Source organism: Oryctolagus cuniculus, chromosome X (genome assembly GCF_051225735.1).
Source record: "Oryctolagus cuniculus isolate XC-2025 breed Fujian yellow rabbit chromosome X, ASM5122573v1, whole genome shotgun sequence".
Classification (NCBI taxonomy): domain Eukaryota; kingdom Metazoa; phylum Chordata; class Mammalia; order Lagomorpha; family Leporidae; genus Oryctolagus; species Oryctolagus cuniculus.
Window position 1 is genome coordinate 129109677 of NC_142888.1, and position 24980 is coordinate 129134656.

The following is a 24980-nucleotide window of genomic DNA, read 5'->3' on the forward strand; positions in this document are numbered from 1 at the left end:
GTCACTGTGCACTTACTCCTCATGTAGGATCTCTGTCCTTAATGTGCTGTGCATTGAGATTTAATGCTATAACGAGTACTCAAACAATATATTTCACTTTGTGTTTCTATGGGGGTGCAAACTGTTGAAATCTTTACTTAATGCATACTAAACTGATCCTCTGTAAAAAAAAAAAAAAAAAGAAAGAAATTATCAACTCCCAACTTGACTCTCACTGGGATTAAACATGACAATAGGTCTGATCTGATTTCATCATCATTTAAAAAAAATCATCTATTATTTTTCACTTTATGTTTCTGTGTGGGAGCAAACTGTTGAAATCCTTACTTAATGTATACTAAGCTGATCTTCTGTATATTAAGATAATCGAAAATGAATCTTGATGTGAATGGAAGGGGAGAGGGAGTGGGAAAGGGGAGGGTTGTGAGTGGGAGGGACGGTATGGGGGGGAAGCCATTGTAATCCATAAATCGTACTTTGGAAATTTATATTCATTAAATAAAAGTTAAAAAAAAAAGTACTCTTAAATGCAGTAAAGTTGCTTTATAATCTTAGCTAAATTTGTTCTTAGCTATATTGGGCTTGTTTGGAGGAATTTTCTTATGTTTTTGAATTTTGTTTTCTAAAAAAAAAAAACTTGCTAATGATTAGTCATTATTTAAATATCAAACTTCCTGACATTTATGAACAATAGAAAATTGTTTTATATATGCTTAGAAAATGGCATTCATAATATGCATTGTGTGGCATTGATTGGTAGTTGCACAGTGATGACATGTACTTGGTGTGGTAGCTGGTATTGACCTCATTATTTGAACTGAAAAGTTTGTTAACGAGTTCCTTATCATTTCTTGATAACAGCTATATTAAAGGGATCATAAAACAATCAACTTATAAACTGAAATTTTGATTCCAAAGAGTAATGGAAAGTCAGTTTAATTCAGAAAATATTTTTTAAAGATGCATTTATTTGCTTGAAAAGCAGAGTTACAGGGGATGGGGGACCAGGAGATCTTCCATCCACTGGTTCACTCCCCAGATAATGGCAATAGCCAGAGTTGGATAAGCCCAAAGCCAGGAGCCAGGAGCAGCTTCTGGGTTTCCCACATAGGTGGCAAGGGCCCAAGCACTTGGATCACCTTCTGCTGCTTTTCCAGGCATATTAGCAAGGAGCCGGATCAGAAATAGAGCAGCTAATACTCAAACCTGTATTCATACGGGATGCCAGTGTTGCAGGCGGCAGCTTAACCTGCTATGCCACAATGCCAGCCCCTCAGAGAATATTTTAAATTTATTTATTTGATATGTAGAGAAAGAAGGTGGGGGGAAGAGACAGACAGAGATCTCTCTCATTCACTAATTACCTCCCCAAATGTCTGCAACAATCTAGGCTGGACCACGCTGAAGCCAGAAGCTGGGAGCTCCATCCAGGTCTCCCATATGGGTGGCAGAGACCCAGGTACTTGAGCCATCACCTGCTGTCTCTCAGGGTGCTCATTAGCAGGAAACTGGAATCAAGAGTGGAGACAGGACTTGCACTCAGGCAGTCTGGTGTGAGATGTGGGCATTTTAACCACTAAGAGAAATGCTCGCCCCTTGATGAATAGCCTTGGATTTCATTACCATAATGCCAAGAATTCTTTTACGCCTGTTGAATCGTGATTCTTGCTGCCAGTAAGTTTAATTTGACTTTCAAAATTACCATAGCTGCTGGTACTGTGGTACAGTGGGTTAAAGCCCTGGCCTACAGTGCTAGCATCCCATATGGGCACCTGTTTTGAGTTCTGGCTGCTCCACTTCTGATCCAGATCTTGCTAATGTGCCTGGGAAAGCAGCAGAGGATGGCCCAAGTCCTTGGACCCCTGCAACCACATGGGAGATCTGGAAGAATCTCCTGACTCCTGGCTTCGGATCAGTTCAGCTCCAGCCCTTGAGGCCATTTAGGGAGTGAACCACCTGATGGAAGACCTCTCGCTGCCTCTCTCTGTGATTCTGTCTTTCAAATAAATAAAATAAATGTTTTTTTAAATAAAAAGTACCACAGCATCCATGAAAATATTTAACATTTTGTTTCTTTTCAGCGAGTAGGCCATGGTGATGACAACCATGCAGATGCTGACAGATCACCTATATTTCTTCAGTTTATTGATTGTGTGTGGCAAATGACAAGACAGGTGAGAGATTTCAAGTATGTTTTTGACTTGTATCTAGTGTTTGATTCAAATGTATCATAGAGTTGAAGATCAGATATACTTTCATTGCTGTTGCATCCAGAATGAATGTGTGTGCCAAATATGACCCTTTCAGTTATTTAATATGGTTTTATTCTGGTACACTTAAAAATATAAGCAGAAAATTGCAAACAACCGATTTAACACCAAAAGGTACTTTTCTTCTGCAAATGTTTTTTGTCACTCCTCTTGTCCACCCACTGTACGAACCAAGGCCCCCACTCTTTATTAGTTCTGCCGCTAGTACTTCTATTTGGTTAGGTTAAGGAAACACAGTCTCCTGGTGTATAGCTAATATCAGACTTGGACACATGTTAGAAATGGGGGTGTGGCTGAAATGCTAGTAAATAGGACTAGACAAGGGATTCTAGGAACCTCTACTTTCTGCTCTGGGCCACAGCCCCTCCTGTCCCAGAGTCACTGAGGGAAGTGCATATCCCAAAACCAATCGAAGATAGGAAGCTTTGTAGTATTTTGTCATTAGCTAGTGCTTAGTTCTCCAGTTCCAATGCACAGGGCCCAGGTAAGCAAGGGAGGTTTGCAGGGATCCCCTTCTCTGAGTTAGTCAGGCCCAATGGCTTGAGTTCAGAGCAGTCCACAGAGCTAACACTGTCTTTTCCATGTGTCCAACATCTAAATCTGCATTTGGGGTCTTAGCCTCTTAATATGAAAGCATGCTAGAGAAATGGTGTTGGAAGCAGAGAAAGGGAGGGAGGAAGCATAAGAGAGAGTAGTTCTCTCAAGGCCTCCTATCCAGCCTGAGAATGGGGCTGCAAGAAAAAGGGTAAGTTAGGGAACAGAGGAGCAGGGTCTGGATTCTCTCCATCCAATTCTTCTGCCAGAGTCTCTGGCCTTGGCTGCTTTGGTCACAGAAAAGGGAATCAGCCACAGAGCTGCTGGTGACCTGCAGGGATTCTGTCAGAAGCCAGGATACTCCAGACTGATCTTCCTGGCAGGCTATCGCAGTCACTCTGGGCCCTTCTGCAACAATATCTATCTGAAAGTTGTGAAATACCAGCCAATTCCCCACTGAGTTACTGTTACTGATGAGAGTTGTGCGTTGGGGTGAAAGAAAGTTGAAAATCACCCCACTGCCTGTGCTGCCTGTCTTGATCTCAGCATGGACAGCTCCCCAGCAGCTCTGCCCTAAGGAGGAGCCAAAGTGATGGAATCTCCACCTTAAGTGCCCACTGCCAGCACCTGGGAATGTCTGTAGTATCTTCTCTGGTACATCCGGGGCAGGCCCAAGTGACTGAGATATGCAAATGAGCCTGAGGACCAGAGGTCCAGACTGGTAGTTCCACATGTGGTACAAGGACTGGCAGCCTCAGCATCCCCTAGGACTTGTTAGAGATGCCAGTTTCAGGCTGGCCCTGCTGCAGGCCTGCTCAAGCTGTAGGAGAGGGGCCGAGCACAGTGGCTTCACAAGCCTGCCAGGGGCTTCTGAAGCATGCTCCAATTTGAGACCACTGCCCTAGATCCACTCTGTTCAATGCCGGAGAACCCACAAGTTCCCCCAGCTTCTTGGTGAGAGGCAGAGTTTGAGTCAGTGGGTCAGGACAGGGCCTGCACTGCTGCATTTCTGACAAGCTGCCAGGGGACACCTGGAACTGACTCCTTCAGGTCTGGTATCAACATGGTCTGAGTGCCAGGTCCAACAGAGTGAAAGTAGCTGTTAGGTAGAGTACTACAGTAAGAGGGTTGGTCTCAAAGGGAGGCATGGAGATGACACAAGTGACAGGTAACAGCAAACACATGCCCAAAAGGCATAGAGGCTGCCCAGAGGACTTAAGTGTTTTATAGTGCGATTTGTATTGATGATGAACCAATATCAAAATTAATTACTGTTAAATTCAGGTTAAGAAAGCATGAAACCCATCTTAGAAAAATTGTATGAAAAGTTGGTACACAAAAAATAATTCTAGTGCCTCTAAAGGAGTAAGTACCATTTTTATGGTTGTGAAGTGTGTTCTTCCTTCCAAATACCTAGGGGTGTGTGGGTGTGGGTATGGGTGTATTTTAAGATCTTCAAAGTGATTTTCATTGTTCGCATTGGTTAGTGCCTATTCTCCTGTTTAATCTTTTAAAAAGATTTATTTATTCATCTATCTATCTATCTATCTATCTATCTATCTATCTATCTATCTATCTATCTATTTGAAAGGCAGAGTTAGAGAGGGAAGCATACATGGGGCAGGGAGAGAGAGAGTGAATGAATACGAGAATGAGAATGACCTTCCAACAGTTGGCTCACTCCCCAAATGGCCGCAATGGCCAGAGCTGAGCTGGTCCAAAACCAGGAGCTTCTTCTGGGTCTCCCACGTGGGTGCAGGGGCCTAAGGACTTGGGTCATTTTCTGCTGCTTTCCCAGGCACATTAGCAGGGAGCTGGATTGGAAATGAAGCAGCCAGGACACGAACTGGTGCTCACATGGGATGCCAGCATCACAGATGGCAACTTTACCTGCTATACTATAATACTGGCCTGCTTATTGGATTTTAAGAAAAATAATAAGGAGTTTAGATTAGAAGATTTTGGCCGCCGCTCACAGCTAAGATTCTGTCCATGAAGTGTGTGTATAATTAATGTATTTTAAAAATAACCTTGTTAACCCATTAGAAGCATCGATGGGCAGTCTCCATCAATTAATTCACAAGTGAGTAAGATATGCAGGTTAGTAAAAGGTGCATTTATATAACAGGATGAACTTAGTTTTAGTTTCCTACTGCTAAATCAAGTAAGCTAATTGAGTGTAAACTTAGCAGAACTCTCAGAATATAATGAACTAGTCTGTATGTGGACAAAGTGATAGGAAAAGAAGGGAAAAATCATTGAAATAATCTAGGCAAGACTCTCAGATATTTTATGATACTCATAGTCTAATAGACTCTACTATTTTGGATATGTTTACTACTCAATAGTATTTTTGTTACTCTAGAAATATAAAATTGTAACATAGATGACTCTGGAGTGTTTGAAACTCTACTTTTTAGGCAAATGGTATAGTTTCCAGAACAAGAGGCTACTGCAAGCAGCAGAGACTCAGTCCTTTATTTACAATTACTCTAGCAGCTATTGCTTCCTCTAATGAGTCGTTTTCCGAGTTGAGCATGAATGGCAGTCAGGACTACACATGAATAGATGGGGCCTTTGTTTTCCAGCTTTTGTGGGTGTTGATGTGCTTCCAGTGAGTACTGCCCATGTGGACCTCCCACACCTCTGACTCAGTCACCCAGAATAAGGCACTACACCAGCCCAAATTCACCAATCCAGAGGCAGGCTCGGGGCTAGGGATGAATTACTCATTCACCTTAGTCTGTTCAGTCTGCTGTGACAAAAGACCATACCTTGGTGGCTTATAAACAACGGAAATGTATTTCTCACAGTTCTTAAGGTTGGGTAGTCCAAGATCAAGATGCCGGCAGATTCAGTGTTTGGTGGTGAGGGCCTTGCTCCTTGGTACGTAGATAGCCATCTCCTCACTATAATCTCATATGGCAAAAGGAATAAGGGGATTCTCTTGGGCCTTTTTCATAAGGGCACTAATCCCATTCATGAGAGCTCCCATCTTCATGACCTGATTGCCTCCCAAAGGTTCCACCTCCTGATAGTATCCTTTGGGGGTTAGGATATCAACATAGAAACTTTTGGGGAATGCCAATATTCAGACTTACAGAACTTGTATGGCTTTTTTTTTTTAAGATTTATTTATTTATTTATTTATTTGAAGGTCAGAGTTACACAGAGAGAGAGAGAGAGAGGTCTTCCATCTGATGGTTCACTCCCCAATTGGCCCCAACAGCCGGGGCTGAACCTATCTGAAGCCAGGAGCTTCTTCCAGGTCTCCCATGCGGATGCAGGGGCCCAAGGGCTTGGGCCATCTTCTGCTGCTTTCCCAGGCCATAGCAGAGAGCTGGATTGGAAGTAGAGCAGCCGGTCTCGAACCAGCGCCCACATGGGATGCCAGCACTTCAGGTCAGGGTGTTAACCTGCTGCGCCACAGCGCCAGCCCCTCATATGGCTTTTTAAAGGGTCAATAATTCACTGACATATTAGTAAATGTTTCCTTTTAAATATTTAAAAATAAAGTGTAGGACAAAAAACCCTAGATCTTTATGTCCTTGATTTAATAAGACTTCAATATACATAGATGTGTCAGATTTGCTTAAAATTTATAAATTCTGTGGTATCAATAATTTATGAATAGGATATAATTAGCATAGAGAAATGCTGGGGGAAAGTGGACATAGTGTGCTTGGCCTTTTAAAAGATAGCCGTTTGGAATATGAGGCCGCAGTTGGAGTTGTGGGGGATAGCATTAAAGGCTCCAGGAAAGGAGTGGCTATCAGCGCATTTCAGCCAGACAAATGACCTTGATGTCGTTCAGCTAAGAACAAGACCAACCACCACAGCTATTTCCAGAGGTGTCTGCAGAAGTAATATTCTGATGGAATGCCTTAGGAGAGAGTATATATTTCTATGAGAGCAATCCTTAAGATGGAGGGAGGGGCAAGTCTTTTTTTTTTTTTAAGATTAATTTATTTGAAAGTCAGGGTTACACAGAGAGAGGAGAGCCAGAGGGGAGAGAAGGAAAGAGTTTTCCATCCGATGGTTCACTCCCCAATTGGCCGCAACAGCCAGAGCTGTGCCGATCCGAAGCCAAGAGCTTCTTCCGGGTCTCCCACATGGGTGCAGGGGCCCAAGGACTTGGGCCATCTTCTACTGCTTTCCCAGGTCATAGCAGAGAGCTGGATCAGAAGTGGGCAGCCGGGTCTCGAACCGGTGCCCATTTGGGATGCTGGCGCTTCAGGCCAGGGCATTAACCCACTGAGGCACAGTGTCGGCCTTGAGGGGCAAGTCTTAATCCCAGGAAACCAAGTAACTGCCTGGTGAGGAAAATAACAGTCTTTGGGTTAACTGTTGCTTCTAGTTGAAAGTCTGTCACTAATTTAATCAAGTAGTAAGATTAGGCTGAAGAATAAATTTGTCTATCAGTCATTCTGATTGTCACTCTGGTGATATAAGTATCGATCACTATGCCATGTAAACGCCATGCCGATTGGAAAAAAATGCTAGGTAGGTTCATTTGGTTTTGTTCTAGTCGGCTTTTTTTTATTCCATAGGCGATGACATTTTACTCCGTTTTTAAATTACAATTCTGGCATATGATAGGCACCCAGTATATATGTTTGCTGTTAGGATCATTGTTATCAATTCCAGATTGTGTCATGGCTGATAATGCCAGCTACTGGCTAGAACCTGCTGGCAATGAAATAGTCTTCATTGGAATTCTGCAAAAGTCCATTAAGAATTACCTAAAACAGTTGAGATGATCATGTGGTTTTTCTTCTTTGCTCTTTAATATGGTGAGTTATAGTAATTGATTCTTTTGTAGCATTGATTTTCAAGCCAGCTTTGTATTCTTGAGATAATTCCATTTGGTCATGTTGTATTATCCTTTTCATATTACTGCCAAGTTCAGTTTCCTTATATACTGATAAGGTTTGGGGATGTGAGTTGTTTCTTTGCTACATGCAGAGCTGTTTAGATCTTCTATTTCTTCTTGGTCACTTTTGGCATTATGTAATACCTGGAATCCCTTCTCCCTGCTCTGTGGCCCAGAACGTGACTCCAGGTGGGAGGCTGTGACAATGGTAGGACTCCTTTGTTTCTCTTCTGTCAAGGTCGCAGTTCTGTGCTGCCTGTTGCAATGTCTGGCAGAAGAATTAATCTGGTCTCTGACCATCATGACAAGAAGTGGTAGCTGCATGTACTTTTTTTAGGCATTAGAGAACACAACACATTATGTTGCTTATTGTTATTTCTTAGCCAGATCTATAAGCTCGGACTTGAAATCACAGAAACTAAGTCGTTTTCATCTTTGAGCATATTCCAAGCTTAAGTTTATCTGTCTTTCACAAAAAAAGTAACATTGCTTTGTTTTAGAAATGGGACTTCACACCTTATTTTTCTTTCCATTTCAGTTTCCTTCAGCATTTGAGTTTAATGAACTATTCTTGATTACAATTTTGGATCACCTTTATAGCTGTCTCTTTGGGACCTTTCTGTGCAACTGTGAACAGCAACGATTCAAAGAGGTAAGTGTATTGCAGGGTGAGTATCCCTTATCTAAAATATTTGGGACTGGAAGTTTCAGATTTCAAAGGAATATTTGCCCATACATAATGAGATCTCTTGAGGATAGGACTTAAGTCTAAACATGAAATTCATCTATGTTTCTTCATTTACAGCTTATACACATAGCCTGAAAGTAATTTTATACAATATGTTCAGTCATTTTGTGTATGAAACAAACTTTTACGGTATGGACTCCAAATGTCAGTTCCCTGCTCCTCTCCCAGTCTTCTGCATCTCAGCAAAAGACAGCCCTGGCCATCCAGATGCTGGGCCAGATACACAGTGTCACCTTCACTGCCTTCCTTGCCTTACCGCGGCTGCCACATCCAGTCCTTCAGCAAACACTGCTTACCCTGTCCCCCAAATATATTCTTTTTATTTATTTATTTATTCGACAGGTAGAGTTATAGACAGAGAAAAAGGTCTTCCTTCCGTTGGTTCACCCCCCAAGATGGCCACTACGGCAGGCACTGCGCCGATCCGAAGCCAGGAGCCAGGTGCTTCCTCCTGGTCTCCCATGCAGGTGCAGGGCCCAAGTACCTGGGCCATCCTCCACTGCCCTCCCGGGCCACAGCAGAGAGCTGGACTGGAAGAGGAGCACCCGGGACAGAATCCGGCGCCCATATGGGATGCTGGTGCCACAGGCGGAGAATTACCCAAGTGAGCCATGGTGCCGGCCCCCCAAATATATTCTTAATCTGGCCCTTTCTTAACTGCCTCACAGCTACAAGCCTTGCTCAAGCCCCTATCATTTCACACCTGGCCCAAGGTAGATGCCCAGGACAGGGCTTCCTTGCTTCATCTCTGACATTCAGCAGTCCATTCTAAACACAGCAGCCAGAGCCAGCAGCCTCCAACTGAGATCTCATCAGTGCTTCTCCCTGTTACCACTGTGTTTAGGACAAGATCCATACTCCTGAAGACCCAGTGTGATGGGGCCCTGTTAACTTCTTAGTAAGGAAAAAATGTTGACACAGTGAATCTTCGGATGTGTGACTTACATCTCAGTGAAGCCACTTAAACAAAAAAAACTTCTAGCAAAAAAAAGGCTAAAGTTTATAGATAGAATCTAAGCTATGTTTTTATATAGTTTTTTTGAGGAGGGGTTGCAAAATGTATTCTTAAAACAATCACCTTTCTTGATATACTTTATATACCATAAAATGCACTCATTTAGTGCATACAATTCAGTGGTTTTAGTATGCTTAGATTGTGTAACCACCATCACTAATAACTACATACCAGAAAGAAACCGTATACCTGTTAGCAGTCACTCCCCATTTTGCCTCTCCCAAGAACCCCTGGGAATCTCCAATTGCTTTGTGTCTCTATGGATTTGCCTATTCTGGAAATTTTATAGAAATGGAATCCAATGGCCTGACATCCTTCACTTAGCAGTGTGTTTTCAGCATTCATCCGTGTACCAGCAGTGCATTGTTTGGTATGGTTGAGCAATAGTCCATTGCATGGATAGACCACGTTTTGTTTAGCCATTCATCAGTTGATAGAAATTTGGTTGTTTCTACTGCTATAAACATCTGTGTACAAGTTTGTATGTGGACATACACTTTTGTTTCTCTTGGCTATATACCTAAGAATACAATTTCAGGGTCATATTATAACTGTTTAATCCTATTGAAGAACCACCAGATTGTGTCCCAAAGTAGTTGCCCCATTTCACATCCCCCCAGCAACATTCTTAGGGTTCAAATTTTTTCACATTTCACCAACATTATTTTCCTTTTTAAAAACATTGTAACCATCCTAGTGAGTAGGAAGTGGTATATTGTGGTTTTATTTTGCATTTCCCTAGTGACTGCTAATGTTGAACATCTTTTAATATACTTATTGGCCATTTGCATATCTTCTGTGGAAAAATGTCCAGGTCCTTTGTCTATTTTCATTTATTTGAAAAAAAGAGATACAGAGATGGAATGAGACAGATCTTCTACTACTTCACTCTCCAAATATCCACAACAGTTAGGACCAGGCCAAGCTTAAGCCAAGAGCCCAGAAGTCAATCCAGGCCTCCCACATAGGTGGCAGGGGTATAGCTACTTGAGATATTGCTTGCTGCCTCAAAGGGTGCATGTTAGCAGGAAGATAAATTGGAAGCAGAGCCGCGACTTGAACCTGGGCCTTCCAGTATGGGTTGAAAGCATCCCAAGCTGCCTCTTAACTGCTATGCCAAATGCCCACTCCCTTTTCCTGTTTAGATTTTTTTAAAATTTATTTTGAGAAGCAGAGAGGGAGAAAAGACAGAGCTCCATCCACTGGTTGACTGCTCCCACAGTTCTCAACACTTAGGGGTTGGGTCAACTTGAAGCCAGAACCAGAAAGTTGGTCCAGGTTTCTGATGTAGGTGGCAGGGACCCAAGTGTTTGAGCCATCAACTGCCACCTCCCAAGGTGTGCATTAGCAGAAGCTGGAACTGGGAGATCTAGGACTCAAACCCAAGCACTATGATGTGGGATGTGCGTATCTGATCAGTGTGTTCACAGCTAGGCCAAAGGCCTGCTCCTGCCCCTGTTTTAATTAGATCATTATCTTTTTTGTTTAGTTGTAAGAGTTCTTTTATACATTCATTATATATACAAGTCCCTTATAAGATATGATTTGTAGAATTTGTTCCCATTCTGTGGGTTACTTTCCAGTCTTGATAGAATTACATTTTTTGTTTCAGAAGACACTGATAAAGTATCATTTTTCTTCTATTGCTTGTGCTTTTGGTAGCAAATCTAAGAAACCATTGCTGAATCCAAGAGCACAAAGGTTTGGTCCTATATTTCTTTTTTAAAATTTATTTGAAAGGCAGAGTTAGAGGCAGAGTAACAGAGAGGTTTTCATCCACTGGCTCACTCGCCAATGGCCAAAACTGAGCAGATCCAAAACCAGGAGCCAGCAGCTTCTTCTGGGTCTCCCACATGGGTACAGGGGCCCAAGGACTTGGGCCATCATCCACTGCTTTCCCAGGCCATAGCAGAGAGCTGGATCGAAAGAGGAGCAGCCAGGACTCAAACCGGTACCTATATGGGATGCTAGCACTGCAGGTAGTGGCTTTACCCACTTTGCCACAGAGCTGGCCCTGGTCCTGTATTTCCTTCCGAGAGTTTTATGGTGTTAAGGGTTACATTTAGGTCTGTGATTCATTTTGAATTAATGTTTGTATACGCTGTGTGGAAAATGGTCCAACTTTGTTCTATGTTGGCTATGTAGCTGTCCCAGCAGCACTTATTGGAAAGAATATCTTTTCCCCCATTGAATTTTCTTGTCCATCCTCCCCCCATTGAAAATCAGTTGGCCAAAATATGCGAGTTCATTTTTGTTCTCTCTGTTCTAGTCTGTTGACCTACATGTCCATCCTTAGACCAGCACCACTGGTATCCGTTACTATAGTTTTGTAGTACATTTTGACAGTGCAAAGTGTGAGTCCTCCTACTTTGCTCTGTTACACTATTATTTTGGCTATTCTGGATCCCTTGTATTTTTGTTGATGTTTCCTTTACAAATACAATGTTTAAAAAAATTGAAATGGTCATAATGGGATGGTCCTGTGTTTAGATAATTTGTGGGAAACAAGCAGCCTTGAGTGAAATGGTGGAACATTCCCTTGGCCTCAGCACTGTCTCATTGGACTTTTACATCATGGTATATGCATTGGTTATTGCTTACCTGCCCTGCAGTTTTGGGTGTCTTCACTGATATTTTCCATCTGTAAAGCTGCTGTAGCCTGCTGCCACATTTTTCTCCAGATATCAAGATTTTCCAGTTTAAGAAACCTTCACTGTTGATTTTGCCCACATTCCTAATGTTAAGGGTCACAAAAAGCAAACTGCAAACCAGCCTAAATATTGATTGTCGATGGGCTTATCATCCTGTGCTTGTTAGAAACTTCTCATTCTGCTTTCCCACAGACACAGTTGTCATGGGTTGTCCATCTGCAGCAATTTCTATTTCCAGGGCAAAACCAAGTGTATTTCTGTATTGTTCCCAGCATAAGACCCTACTGGCAGGAGAGTGGGACTTAGATGTTCATAAACTTCTCAGTGTTCGAATTTACTTTATTATTCAAGTTCTTTTATCTGTGTAATACTAACTTTTGAGGATTTGAAGCAATGTACTTTTTTTGTTTTGTTTTTCAGGATATATACACGAAGACTATTTCTTTATGGTCTTATATCAATAGCCAGCTAGATGAATTTTCTAATCCCTTCTTTGTGAATTATGAAAACCATGTGTTATATCCTGTTGCTAGCCTGAGTCACTTGGAATTATGGGTCAACTATTATGTACGATGGAATCCACGGATGAGACCACAGGTATGTTTCTTGTTTTTCTTCTCAGAGAAGCCTGTGTTTCTTTCCAGGTAAACGTGGTATTATACTGAAGGTCTTCTGCTGTTGCCTGCCAGTGCTGAATCTTTTGCATTGGTGTTCTAGCAGTTTCGATGCCTTTTGCTGGATTACTGTTACTAATCTTAGTACCTTCTTCTGATGAAGGTACATAAGTGTCACCTGTTAGTTTGGCTCTTAGACATATACACTACTCTGAGAGGTGTTGTGGGTGGAGCAGTACTTAGTACTACCTATTGCACAGGTTTAGTTGGTGGAAAAGCTGGTGCCAGATGCATCAAGGCTACAGTTTACGGACTGTGGTAACACAAAAGGCATGTGCTGAGTGACAGGAGAAGTTCCCCCTTCCAAGCACACTTTTCACTGCTATACTTTGAGATTAAAAGAAACTTAGAGAACATCCCCCAGCAAGGGCCAGGCAGCTGGACCTGTTTGTCCTTCATGCTCCATGGCCGATCCCTGGCTGCAAAGTCAGGCGTTACCAGCTAAGCGTCTATTGTTTCATTGCTTTTTCCTCAGTTATGTTCCTCTCTCCCAGTCTTTTCATGGGTGCCAGGGTATAGGTGGCTCTGGGGAGGGAAAGGACAGGTGGAGGTAACCCTGACTTGTGTGGACAGATCACTTTCTGCTGAGACTTTTTAAGTTTAACCAGTAATCCACCAGGAGTGCATTGCCAAGGAGCTGGAAACCTGCCTGTGCTCTCAGGCCTCTCCCACCCACCAAGGGAAAGGCTGACCTCTTCACTTGCCTCTTCCATCGCCTGGCACAGCCACTTTACTGTCCTGCACAGCCGGAAAGCTCTCCTGCAGCTTTGGCTGCTGGCTCTACCTGAGAAGCACGCCCTGCCACCTCAAGCAGCTGCTTTCCGATCGTCTGCTCTCTAGCACTTGCTTCCTCCTTCCCGTTTCATTCCATGCAGTATCACCTGCAACAGTGCTTTTCTCCTCTGGACCCTCTGAGTTGGCCCTGCTAGCCTTAGGATTTCACGTGCCAGAACCACTCTGTGTTCACGGAGCTTAGTTCTTGTCTTCCCAGGGCTGGGCCTCACCTGCCTTTGCCCTCTCCTCTCCTCCATCCCACGGGTGGCTCCTTAAAGCCCCAAAGGAGTTTTTAGTGCAGCGGTACTGCCATCCCTTCAGGGGAGTCTGGGCTCCAGACCTGAATAACCACAGAGGCCCCGGGAGCCTTCTTTCCAGTCACTAGAATCAGCGTGCCCCTTCGAGCAGCTTCCTCCTCACTCTTGTGTATTTCCATCCCACATAGGATTTGGGCCAAGGTGTTCTTCCAATACTAGCTTGGCTAGTATTTCATGTTTTAAGAACAGGGAAGATACGCAGTGGCCTGTGGGACAGTCACTGCTGTATGTAAACCAAGCAGAAAGTTATCAAGTGCTCTTCAGTAATTGGAAACCCAAGAGAGCTGCTCCAGGAACAGAAGCTTCTCTGGGGAAATAGGCTTCTCTTGGCACAGTGGTTGTGGAGAAGGAATGCAGGGTCCCTAGGCTGTCATTCTTTCTGCTGCACACACGCCCTCTGGTGGTGCTACGGGCTCCAGCCGCACAGCACCTACTTACTGTTCCTTGCAACCATCCTGAAGGCAGGAACCAAAGATTTCATAAAACGGGCTTGACTGCACAGATCCGTTCTCAAGTGCAGGCTGGTTCTGACTGCCCAAGATCTTGCCACCTGGTGCCCACAGCCATAAAAGGATGCACATGCTGTTTCTAATGGCGACATGAGACAAGGTCCTGAGCCTTAGACCTCACAGGGCTTGTGAGAGAGACATGAATCCAAGACAGCTACCTAGCCCAGTGCTCAGAGGGTGGTAGAGCTTTTCACATTCTCCCTAGCCCCTGGACACAGAAGGGAAAACGAACCATCCATGGGCCACAGCTTTTTCTCCTAAATGCAACAAGTACACATTGGCCAGTTCCATGGTACTGAGCACTGAGTGTGTTGAGCCTTGCTGACGTTGGTGGCTGGGTTGGAGTCTGGGCTGGGTTTCCATGAAGAACTTCCTATGTTTTAGAAAGCTCACTTTGGCCACACTAGGTGGATGGGAAGGAGGCACAGGAGGCAGGCTGGGGTGGGGTCCAGCGATGGGACCAAGGAAGAGGAGGAGGAAGTACAGGAGGAGCAAGTCTGTTGGGACTCTTCTCTGAGACGGCTGCTAGACTGGCTGAGAGCTGTTCCTGGGACCAGAGAGCCCAGTGGGCATCCTATGTCCCCCACTCCCGACTGTGTCTTATATGCGCTAACACCCATGGGACTACTTTGGCTCTCAGGTGGGAGTTTTCTCTAGCATAATACTATATTCAAGCTTCAGGGTTTCCTAGTCCTTCAGGAATGCTTTTGATTGATTGCAAATGAAAATGAGCAAGGATGCAGAAAGCTACCCGAAGACGTAAGCAGTGCATGTGAGCAGCCCTGGGTGTGAGACTGCATATATATTAACAGCTTGATCGCAAAGCCTTCCTCCATTTGACTGCAATCAAGTGGTCCCAACAGACAGGGGAAGACACCAAAAAGGCCCAAAGGACTGGAGAACTGTTACTTCCTCACAGTGGTCTCTGGGGTCAGCCTTCGCCATCAGGCCCTGACACTGGCAGACCACAGGAAGAAGGGAGGGGACAGCAAAGTGGGGAGTTCTTAGCCTCCTCAGTGCTGGTTCCTGGGCACCCCATTATACTGGAGGCATGTGGCTATCTTCTGTCAGCACTCCAGGAAGGCTGTATACCACTGGCACCATGATGCTACAGCTCAGAATCTGAGGGAGAGGAGGCAAGACCTGGTGAGAGATGAGCCCCAGGCAGGCTGGAGCCAGACCAGGCCTGGAGTCCGACGTCAAGATGTTAGTTCCAGGGTAGGGGCAAGATGACGCTGGTCTAAGTGGGGAGTCACATGGTCTGCCCCAGGCTTAAGACTCAGTCTTGTAGCTGCTGTGTGTACCTCTGTGTACTAGCTGCTGTGTGTACCAACTGTGCCTGTGGGAAAGCAGGGCCAGGCCTAGTCGGGCAGGCAGTGGGAACTCCTCAGATCTCGCTCACCCCCATAACATCCTTCACCCCTCAGCTGGTGAGCTACCTCCTTGGTTGGTCTCAGGCCCAGCCTGAGAGCTTCAGAGCTTCACAAGGGGTAAGCTGGATCCTGTACCTGCAGTAGTGGGCCTGGGTAGCCCGTATACCCCAGGGGAAGAACATCACACATACACAGCACCACCCATCACTGGGTTTAAGAGAAGTACTTGGACCACTCACATGCCTTATTGGTGTGCCTTGGTCTGAGGCCTGGCTCTCTTCCCAGTTCCAGCTTCCTGCTAATGTGCAGCAGATGGCTCAAGTAGTTGGGTCCCTGCCACCCACATGGGAGACTTGGAAAGAGTTCTACACTCCTGGCTCCAGCCTTGACTGTTGCAGGCATTTGGGGAGTGAACCAGTAGATGGAAGATCTTTCCAATAAAATGAAAAATAATTGGGGTGAGGCACTGCATTGATGCTGAACAAACGGCCTGTTCCCCCAGCATGGCTGCCCACTCCAGAGGCTTCTCTGAGCCCTTCCTCCAATGGATGAAATGATTACAACTTCAACTTGTAGGAAGTGCCGATTTAACATAAGTATGTTCCGTGAGCAGAACTATTTATAAAAACTCAAATGCAGAGATAACGGAGCCAGGGGAGAGGGATGTCCACATCAGCAGTGCTTTGTGCAGCAGCTGGAGCCCTCCACTTGGGTTGGAGACCATCCTCAGGGGACTGCTGGCTTCTGACTCTGCACACAGTAGCCTTGGCGGACACAGTTGGTGCGTCTGCTTTTTTTTCCTAGCACACAGGAGCTGGGGAAGGGTGGCTTGTGGGGGACGGGAGTCTGCACGCTTGGCAGGAAGACCGGTGGCCTGAGAGGCTGGGCCCACAGGGTGTGCGGATGCTCCAGTAGTCTAGTACTCCAGCGCCGAGCTGTGTGAGCAGCGAGGTAAGAACGGCCCAATAACGCAGTGCTGTCTGCTCTCCGCCAGATGCCGATTCACCAGAATCTCAAGGAGCTGCTGGCTGTCAGGGCGGAGCTGCAGAAGCGAGTGGAGGACCTGCAGCGGGAGGTGGCCACGCGTGCAGTCTCGTCGTCATCGGAGCGGGGCTCGTCACCCTCCCACGCAGCCACTCCAGTCCATACCTCAGTCTGATGGGAAATGGCCTGGCGGTTGCTGTCCTGCCTGGAGCCTGTGACCTTAAGACTCGGCCCAGGGACCATGTGTGTGGCTAGGCGACAGCTCCCACTGTCGGCGAGTATATTCGTTGTGTGCACAGCCCGTTGCCCTCCTGTCAGTGGGGTCACCGGGACCCGCCTTCCCCTAGTCTAGGCAGCTCGGGAGAAACTCAGATGGAGGTTTAAGGAAGTCTCCGACCTTTGCTTCCAAGTCACAGCCTTCGTTAAATGCAACCACCAGTCATGGAAAGACCACGTTGCTGGCCAGAGGCCTGCCTTCAGCTCTGCCACTTGAGACCTGTGATGGGGAAGTACTTGCAGGGGAGGCAGGCCCTTGCCATCTGTTCTAGTGACCTTCATGCCACGGGGCCTCCTGTTCCAGTTACTGTCATGTACAGATAAGGTATTTTTAAACAAGAGAAACATGCCTTTATTTTCCTACGTCCTTTTTTATGTTTAGTGTAGTAGTCACGGGAGCAGATAGCTGCTTAACTCTACAACGTGAGAAATTCTTTTCCAAGCAAACCTCATGCTAACTTTTATGTGGTACATTTGAACCAAGGTTGGTCCTCACCTAACTGGTACTTCCTTCCCGGGCTGTCCTGGTGCATTGATAGGGATGGCATGAATTGGGCACACTGTCCTCGGGCAGCTCTGCACAGGTGCTGGCCTCCCCCACCGGCTCCCTTTGAGCAGCACCATCTGTTGAGGGCCCCAGGCCGTCCACCCTTGCATCCTGCTGCCTCATTCCCAATGCCTGTGGCTTGTATGAAAGCAAATGCACTTTCCCCAGTTGTATGGTAAGTGAAATACTTCTCATCTCGGTCATGGTCTCTTCCACTCGGCTTACTCCCACGACTGCCTGTTCATATTTTCAAGCAACCCCTGTGCTGTGGCTTCCTTTGGGATAAAGCACGCACAACTTCCCATGGTTTTTCCCTAAGCGTCAGCCTCAGCCCATCAGGCCTCTGCTCTGGTTTTGCACCTTCACTTAGCAACTTCAAACTCTGCGATTCCATCTGTCCCTGCAGAAATGAAGCTACCATCAACTCTCAGCCCCTCTGTGACGTGCCCCAGATAACTAGTGCACACCTGGGCCCTGTCACTGTAGGAGGTCAGCTGGTCTGCAGAGTTGGAGCCTCAGATACGGGGCAACACCAGGGACAGCTGCATTGCACTGTTACCTGGTTGTGTCCAATTGCTGGATGCACCTGCACCATCCTGTGTACTGACCTTATTTTTGAAAATATGTTGAAGGTTTTCTACAGCCAAATACCTTAGAGAATAGAGGTTTTTACAACTTAACCTTCTGATAACTTACAGAAAACGATCGTTCCTTAAGATACCAGAAATGGGGGCTGGCACTGTGGTGAAGTGGGTAAAGCCACCGCCCGCAGTGCTGGCGTCCCATAAGGGTTCCCCTTAGAGTCCCGGCTGCTCCACTTCCAATCTAGCTCCTTGCTACTGCGCCTGGGAAATACAGCAGAGGATGGCCCAAGTGATTGGGCCCCCTGCACTCCACGTGGAAGACTCAGAAGAAGCTCCTGACTTCGGATCAGCCCAGCCGGACCACTGTGGCCATTTGAGGAGCGAGCCAGTGGATAGAAAGTATCTCTGTCCCTCTCTCTCTAACTCTACCTTTTAAAATCTTAAAAGTTTCTTGGTGGTAATTTGATAATCTAAAATCATTTCTCCATTTTTATCTGGGGAATTTATTTCTACATCATAGTTTAATTGACATTAGCTTCGATTTATACTCCTTACATACCTGAATAAACTGGATTATGAGTTGATAGACTGGTTTAAAAAAATGCTCCCATTTCCTCCCCCCACCCCCACCCCCGGAAGTATTTAATCCTCCAGCTGCACCAGGACTATTGCACAGTTGCAGCGACTGGAGAACACTTCGAACTTTGAATAGGCCGAATGGGCGGCTTGGTGCAGGTGAGGGTGGCAAGCCGACGCCCAGCCAGGGCCGTTCGCATCTTTACCTGGTAGATGCGGGCAGCTCTGCCAGCAGGATCCCCAGCGCCCCCACTCAGCTGTTGAAGGAGCACAGATCGTTTTCCTTTGTACATTTCTTGCACAGAACTGTTTCTGAAACTTGAAGCATAGTTCTGTTCACTAAGCAATTCGTTTTATTTAAGTGCACTAGAATGGAAAACCTTTATGGTTCAGGTTTTTAAAAACTGGTACAATACTGTATTTGCCTCATCTGATGCACTGTATTTTAATCTGTAATTAAAATTCTATGTTTGCTCTGTGGTTCTGTTCCTGAGTTTTTTTTTTTTTTTTAAGTATTTCAAAAGACCAGTAATAAAAACATACTCTGTTCACATGGTACCTGTACTTGGCACATAGTAAAGTGTCCATGATTTATCCCAAGTCACGAGTGTGTTGACTGAGACAGGGGGTAAGTACTGATTTTAAATCAAATGCCCCTCGATGGTAACCTAGAGAAAGTACGGAAGACTCGGGGAAAAGACAGGGGCCACCCAAGAGGCAGGGCACTGGGTCGTCCTTGTGCAGGCACAGCGCCACCCCACATCTGCCAGCCCCTGTGTTTTTCCAGGGCTGTAAAGCCTGGGTGAGATCACATCTCCCCCTGCAGCTGATCCCTAACAGGGCCTGGGGTCCTTTGTCGTGAGGGAGGGAGCCCAGAATCAGGCAGAGGTGGCCCGGAAGGGCACTTGCTAGGCAGCCACCTCCAGCAGTGCCAGCAGAGCTGGAGGCCATAGACAGCTTCAGCAGGGGGAGATCACATGGGGGGCTTGGTGCTACTGGACCACCAATGTGGAGACCTAATCACTGCCCCGGGTCCGAGCATTTGTTTCAGGGCTGACACGACCAGCTGCCTTCTCTGTTCACAAGCCAAGCCACAAGTCGACAAGGATACACTTCATTGCATGGTGCAGGCCCCCTCTTGCTTAGCTTTCTCTGGCTGCAATGGCTGCACACAGCTAGAGCCTATACTGGTTGCTGGATGGCTCTGAAGAGAACCGCGCAGTGGGGCTGTGGGCCCTGCCTGCAGACTTCTTGAAGCTGATGCGGGCAGGCACGAGAACTCGATGTGCTGGGCAACCTCCCCGGGGCTCTGCTTCTGCCTCTGCCCTCCCTAACCCTGGGACATGAGCATGTCCCTCCACAGCTCCCATACAAGGAGGTCTGCCAGGTGCCCTGAGCCTAAGCTGTTTGTCCAGGGACAGATGCAAGAACTCTTGACCTTCCAGAGCAATACCTTTAGCTGGGGACTAGAGGAGTGAGGTCAGTACCACATCGTAAGTGACTTTAGGAAAAAGCAGCATCAGTGGACAAAGGAAGTGTCTTTACATCATCACAAATACATGGATCTGTTGGGTTCCATTTTGTTTAATGCAAACACTAGACAGTTTACAATTCATTCTTGGACACAAGCACATAGAAAAATGTACAGGGGTTGCTGAGCTCAGCCTCCACTTCGCCTTCAGGGAACTGGCGCTAACCCCTAGCCCGAGTGGCCAAGCCAGTGGACCTGGCCTCCCCCAGGAGGGCCTACCATCCCATTAAACTGTCACCTCCTGGCTCCTGCCACTCCTTCCTAGAGCTGAATGTGCTCAGAGTTGTCACGGTCAAAACTGCGTTTCACAAGCCTTCCCCATCAAGTGAAGCTGAGAGGGGCTGCATCTTTAACTGTCCCTTCCTGGTTACTCGCTGACCTTTTCCCATCACCTGGGGCAGGCCCTAGCTGGCCAGTGAGACTATTAAGCGGGCAGTACAACAGGAGCCCCTAGGCTTCTGCAGGTCACAGTTCCTGAGCAAGGGGAAAATGTTGGGAGAAACCCCTGGGAGGGGGGCTCTGCAAAGAAGGCCCAGGGCTGTCCCAGCACCAGGCCCTGGCAGCTGCCGCCTAGGACCCAGGCTATGGCCTTTATGCAGAAGGCACAGAGATAACAGCAAAATAGGACCCTTTTCACCAAAGTCGTGCTATGGGTGAAGGAGCTTCAGAGTGTTTCCTGGACATCACAGCTAGAGCGTTCCAAGGTCTTTGCCAGGGTTTACCACAAATGTTTGCTGGACAACAGCCTCCCCCTCCCCCCAGCTCAGCCTTTCTAGGTCACGACAGGCCATGGACGCAAAAATGCACCATAGCCACCTCCAGCCTTGCAATGGCCATGTCATGGGGCATCAGGGAAGGACACACCTGACAACAGTCTGGCCAGCCAGGGTGGGAGGCTCTGCAAATGGGCAACTCTCGCAAGCAATGCCGCCGTGGTAATGGATTTCCCGTGGCACAGGGAGCTTCGTGAGGCCATCCTTCCCTTCTTCGTGGTGTCATGGGGCATTTCTTCAGTGCTGCAGCCCCCTGTCAGACACAGTCCCGGTGTGCCAGTGTTCCAGGGCCACGGGCACACACTGGGCACGTGCCTGCAAGACAGGATGCTATACCAACCCCTCCCTCCCACCATGAGTAGGTTTGTAAAGCAACACACACCTAGGGTGTATATCAGCTCAGTGGACACAAAGGAACCAAGCCACAGCCTGTGGCTCGTGTTTCTGAAGAGGTCAGGTCTGGGGGTTTGAAAGTGGGGTCCTGCCTGCTGGGTAATGTGTATGAGCTTTGAGAAGTGCTCTTTGACCAGGCAAGCCAGTTATCACATGGGGTTACCCAGACTGCAGCTCAGCCTCCGGCCGCTGGCTGGGGCGGAAGCACACGTGGGTTGAACATCCTAAGAAGCCAGCTCTGAGCCAGGTGAGGAGCCGGTGTCTGGGCTCTCCTGTGTTGACCACAGAGCTACAAAGACAGGTGTATTCGTGCAGCCAAGTCAGTCTCAGTCTCTCCCTTCTTCCCTCTCCACCAAACACTTCTAAGCAAAGCAGCATGCTTGGGGCTTTGATGCTTAGTTTTGACACCTGTAGCTCATTCTCCCAGAGAAAAATCAGTCGCGAGGTGGAGGGTGAACACCTGCCCCACCCAACAAGAGCAAACTCATCTCTAACCAAGAAGTGATTCCTGAAAGCTTAACCCTGCCAGCTTTAAGACCACACTTCCCCGTCGTGGGAGCAGAAGTAGGCCTGCAAGTCACAGCTTCCTATGTATCCAGAGGATGCCTAAACTCTCAAAGCAAAACTTATGAGATGCATTTTGCACTTAAGGAACTGAAAAGCTTACAATGCAGACCAGCCCTCCCGCAGCCCAACACGAGAAAACCTGCAGTTGGAAAGACGGAAGTAAAACCGCCAGCCTGGGTGCTGCGCGGGTGTGCTGCTGCTCTGTGCTGACTCACTTGCCCCCTCCCCGATAGCTCCTGGAGGCCACTGCCCGGGGCCACCTCATGCCAGACCCTTCGGCACTGTGAGCCACTCCAGCACGCGGCAGGACCACAGTACGTGGCGTTCAAAGTCTTTGCGCAGAAAGGCTCTCCTCCTGCAGCAGCGTCCCCAGCATCCTGCCCACCCTCATGTCCATGGCCCCCCCACCCCCAATCCCCTGAGAGCTCACTGAGGCTGGGCCAGGCTGGCTCCAGGGCACCTGCAATCCAGCAGCTTCTGAGGCCAGCGCGGGCTCTGTGCTGAGTCACGCGTCAAGTTTCAGCACCAAATCTCAGTGCCTGCGGCACGACGGACACCCTATCCCGCTTCGTGCAGCACAGAAACCAAACTGGGGAGCACTCAGAGCTTGTCCGGGAAACTCAGAATGACAAGAAGCCAAGGACACGGGAGGAGCAGCGGTGCAGCACAGCAGCTGTGGGTCCAGAGGAAGTCGGGAGCAGGGTCGCAGGCAGTGGCACCCTCGGCGTGTGTCTGCTGCCGAGCGGGGCCTCAGATGCGGGGCGGCTCAGGGGCCGATGGCTCCACGGACTGCGTTTGAAGTGCCGAGTACTTCACTAGAGAGAGAGAGAGAGAGAGAGAGGACGCCCCTTTAGAAGGTGCAGTGGCACAGCCAAGCCACTGCTGCGAATAGAAGCTTGGCTCCCTTGTCTATTCTGTCTAGGGTCTGGGGTCTGGGGCAGCTAAGCTCATCCTGGGCCATCTCCCTTCGGGCCCTGGAGCCGCACTCTGGATGCGTCAAGTGGAGAAAAGGAGGAAGCTGCACAGGCTGTGCTCTGGACACAGCTCTGCCACTACTTCCTCCCCTGCAAAGGTGGGAGTGTTCCCGGCAGGGTTGCCGAGAGCACTTTGTTTGAAAGGCAGAGGGAAAGGCCAAGAGCTCCCCTATCCACTGCCTCACTGTCCAGATACTCAATGGCTGAGGGGCTGGGCCAGCTTGACCCTGGGAACCAATCCAGGTTTGTCACATGGGTGGCAAGGATCTAAGCACTTGGGCCATCACCTATGGTGTTGTAAAATCACACTGGCATCCCATGTGGGTACTGGTTCGAGTCCTGGCTGCTCCACCTGCAGTTCGGCTCCCTGCTAATGTGCCTGGAAAGGCAGAAGATGGCCCAGGTGCTTGGGCCCCTGCACCCACGTGGGAGGCACAGATGAAGCTCCAGGCTCCTGGCTTCAGCCTGCCCCAGCCCTGGCCATTGCAGCCATTTAGGGATTGAACCAGCAGATGGAAGATTCCTATATATATATATATATATATATATATATATATATATATATATGTATATATATATATACATACATATATATATGTATATATGTATATATATTTGATAGGCAGAGTGGATAGTGAGAGAGAGAGAGACAGAGAGAAAGGTCTTCCTTTGCCGTTGGTTCACCCTCCAATGGCCACCGCGCTGATCCGATGGCAGGAGCCAGGTACTTCTCCTGGTCTCCCATGGGGTGCAGGGCCCAAGGACTTGGGCCATCATCCACTGCACTCCTGGGCCACAGCAGAGAGCTGGCCTGGAAGAGGGGCAACCGGGACAGAATCCGGCGCCCTGACCGGGACTAGAACCCGGTGTGCCGGCGCCGCAAGGCGGAGGGTTAGCCTAGTGAGCCGCGGTGCCGGCAGAAGATACCTCTTTCCCTCCCTCCTTGTAAACTCTTTCAAATAAGTCACTTTAAAAGGGCTCTAGGCCTCAGTTAAAAGCTTCCCCCTGCTCTGCATGAAGCAGTGCAGGGTACCGCCATTCGTGCTCACAGGGACCAGGTGCTCTGCATCAGATGACTCAAGGACAGAGGCTGCACAGCACCAGCACCCGGAGCACGAGGCCAGTCTCGAAGCTGGGATGCTGGCTGATCAGGGGCTGGCAGGGCCGCCTGGGCTCCCACAGCCTCTCTTGCTGGCTGGACACTCTAGAAGCAGACGCTCCTGCTTCTCCCTGCTTCCCTGGCACAATTCTGCTCAGTGCTGGGACTGCAAACTGCGAGACCTTTAGCAAGGGACAGTGACCAAGAAGAGCTTACCTTGGGGTTCCTCGCACACAACAGCTTCCAGATTCTCCCCCTTCACGTAGTCTGCATTGAGCCCCTCTGCAAAGGGCAAACAGCACAAGTCAATGCCCCACGCCCACAGGCACGGGAGTGACCTTGTCTGGATGAGTCTGATGCAGCTGTGACTCTGCCGCCCAGTTCTCCTCATCACACTCAGAACATCATGCAGCAAGGGGCCCAGAGCCCCCATCCCTGCAAGGCAGCTGCCGGCGTGGAGCAAGGCAGCAGGGACGCCCAACGGAAGGGTTCAGCGCCATCCTTGGGTCCATGTGTGGCCCAGGGAAGCAGACAGGAAACCAAATATTGCATGGAAGACTGATGGATGCAGGTCAGAGAGGGGGCAGACGGCTGAATGGGGCGCACTGTGGAAATGCTGGCCAAGCCTCTTGCCAACATAGGGCCTTCCCAGCAGCCCGCACCCCTGCCGAGGCCAACCGGCAGAAGAGTGATTGCCACACTCACACGAGTCTGGAGTGCCCAGGGCTCCCCAGCAGCTGCTCTGATCCAGCTTTGTATTGGGGTTTTCTTCCCACCTATCTCCAGGATGGATCTGGAGAGTGGACAAAGCACCCTCTTCATGCCAACAGGGACCACCACTCAAGGATTTGAGTGGACCCCAACCCTGCTGCTGCTTTGGGAAGAGTCAAGCGGCTGTGTCTTATCCCTGGAGAGCCCAGGGCCTGGAAATATGCAGC

General features: G+C 47.9%; 2 protein-coding genes across 11 annotated transcripts in view; one reads left to right on the forward strand and one right to left on the reverse strand.

The window, feature by feature from the left end:
- Positions 1-19185, forward strand: part of MTMR1 (myotubularin related protein 1) — a 77222-nt gene extending 58037 nt beyond the window's left edge. For all 7 annotated transcript variants that reach the window (XM_017350863.4, XM_070067220.2, XM_017350861.4 and 4 more), the window contains 4 exons: positions 2082-2174; positions 8216-8329; positions 12512-12688; positions 16733-19185. In XM_017350863.4, the coding sequence (XP_017206352.2) occupies positions 2082-2174; positions 8216-8329; positions 12512-12688; positions 16733-16897 (549 nt within the window). In that variant the 3' untranslated portion in view covers positions 16898-19185. The remainder of the gene's footprint in view (positions 1-2081; positions 2175-8215; positions 8330-12511; positions 12689-16732) is intronic.
- Positions 19186-20273: 1088 nt separating this feature from the next.
- CD99L2 (CD99 molecule like 2) overlaps positions 20274-24980 on the reverse strand; it is a 101716-nt gene continuing 97009 nt past the window's right edge. For all 4 annotated transcript variants that reach the window (XM_008275030.5, XM_017350864.4, XM_070067223.2 and 1 more), the window contains 2 exons: positions 24259-24324; positions 20274-22784 (listed from right to left, as the gene is read on the reverse strand). In XM_008275030.5, coding sequence (XP_008273252.2) covers positions 22720-22784; positions 24259-24324 — 131 coding nt within the window. In that variant the 3' untranslated portion in view covers positions 20274-22719. The remainder of the gene's footprint in view (positions 22785-24258; positions 24325-24980) is intronic.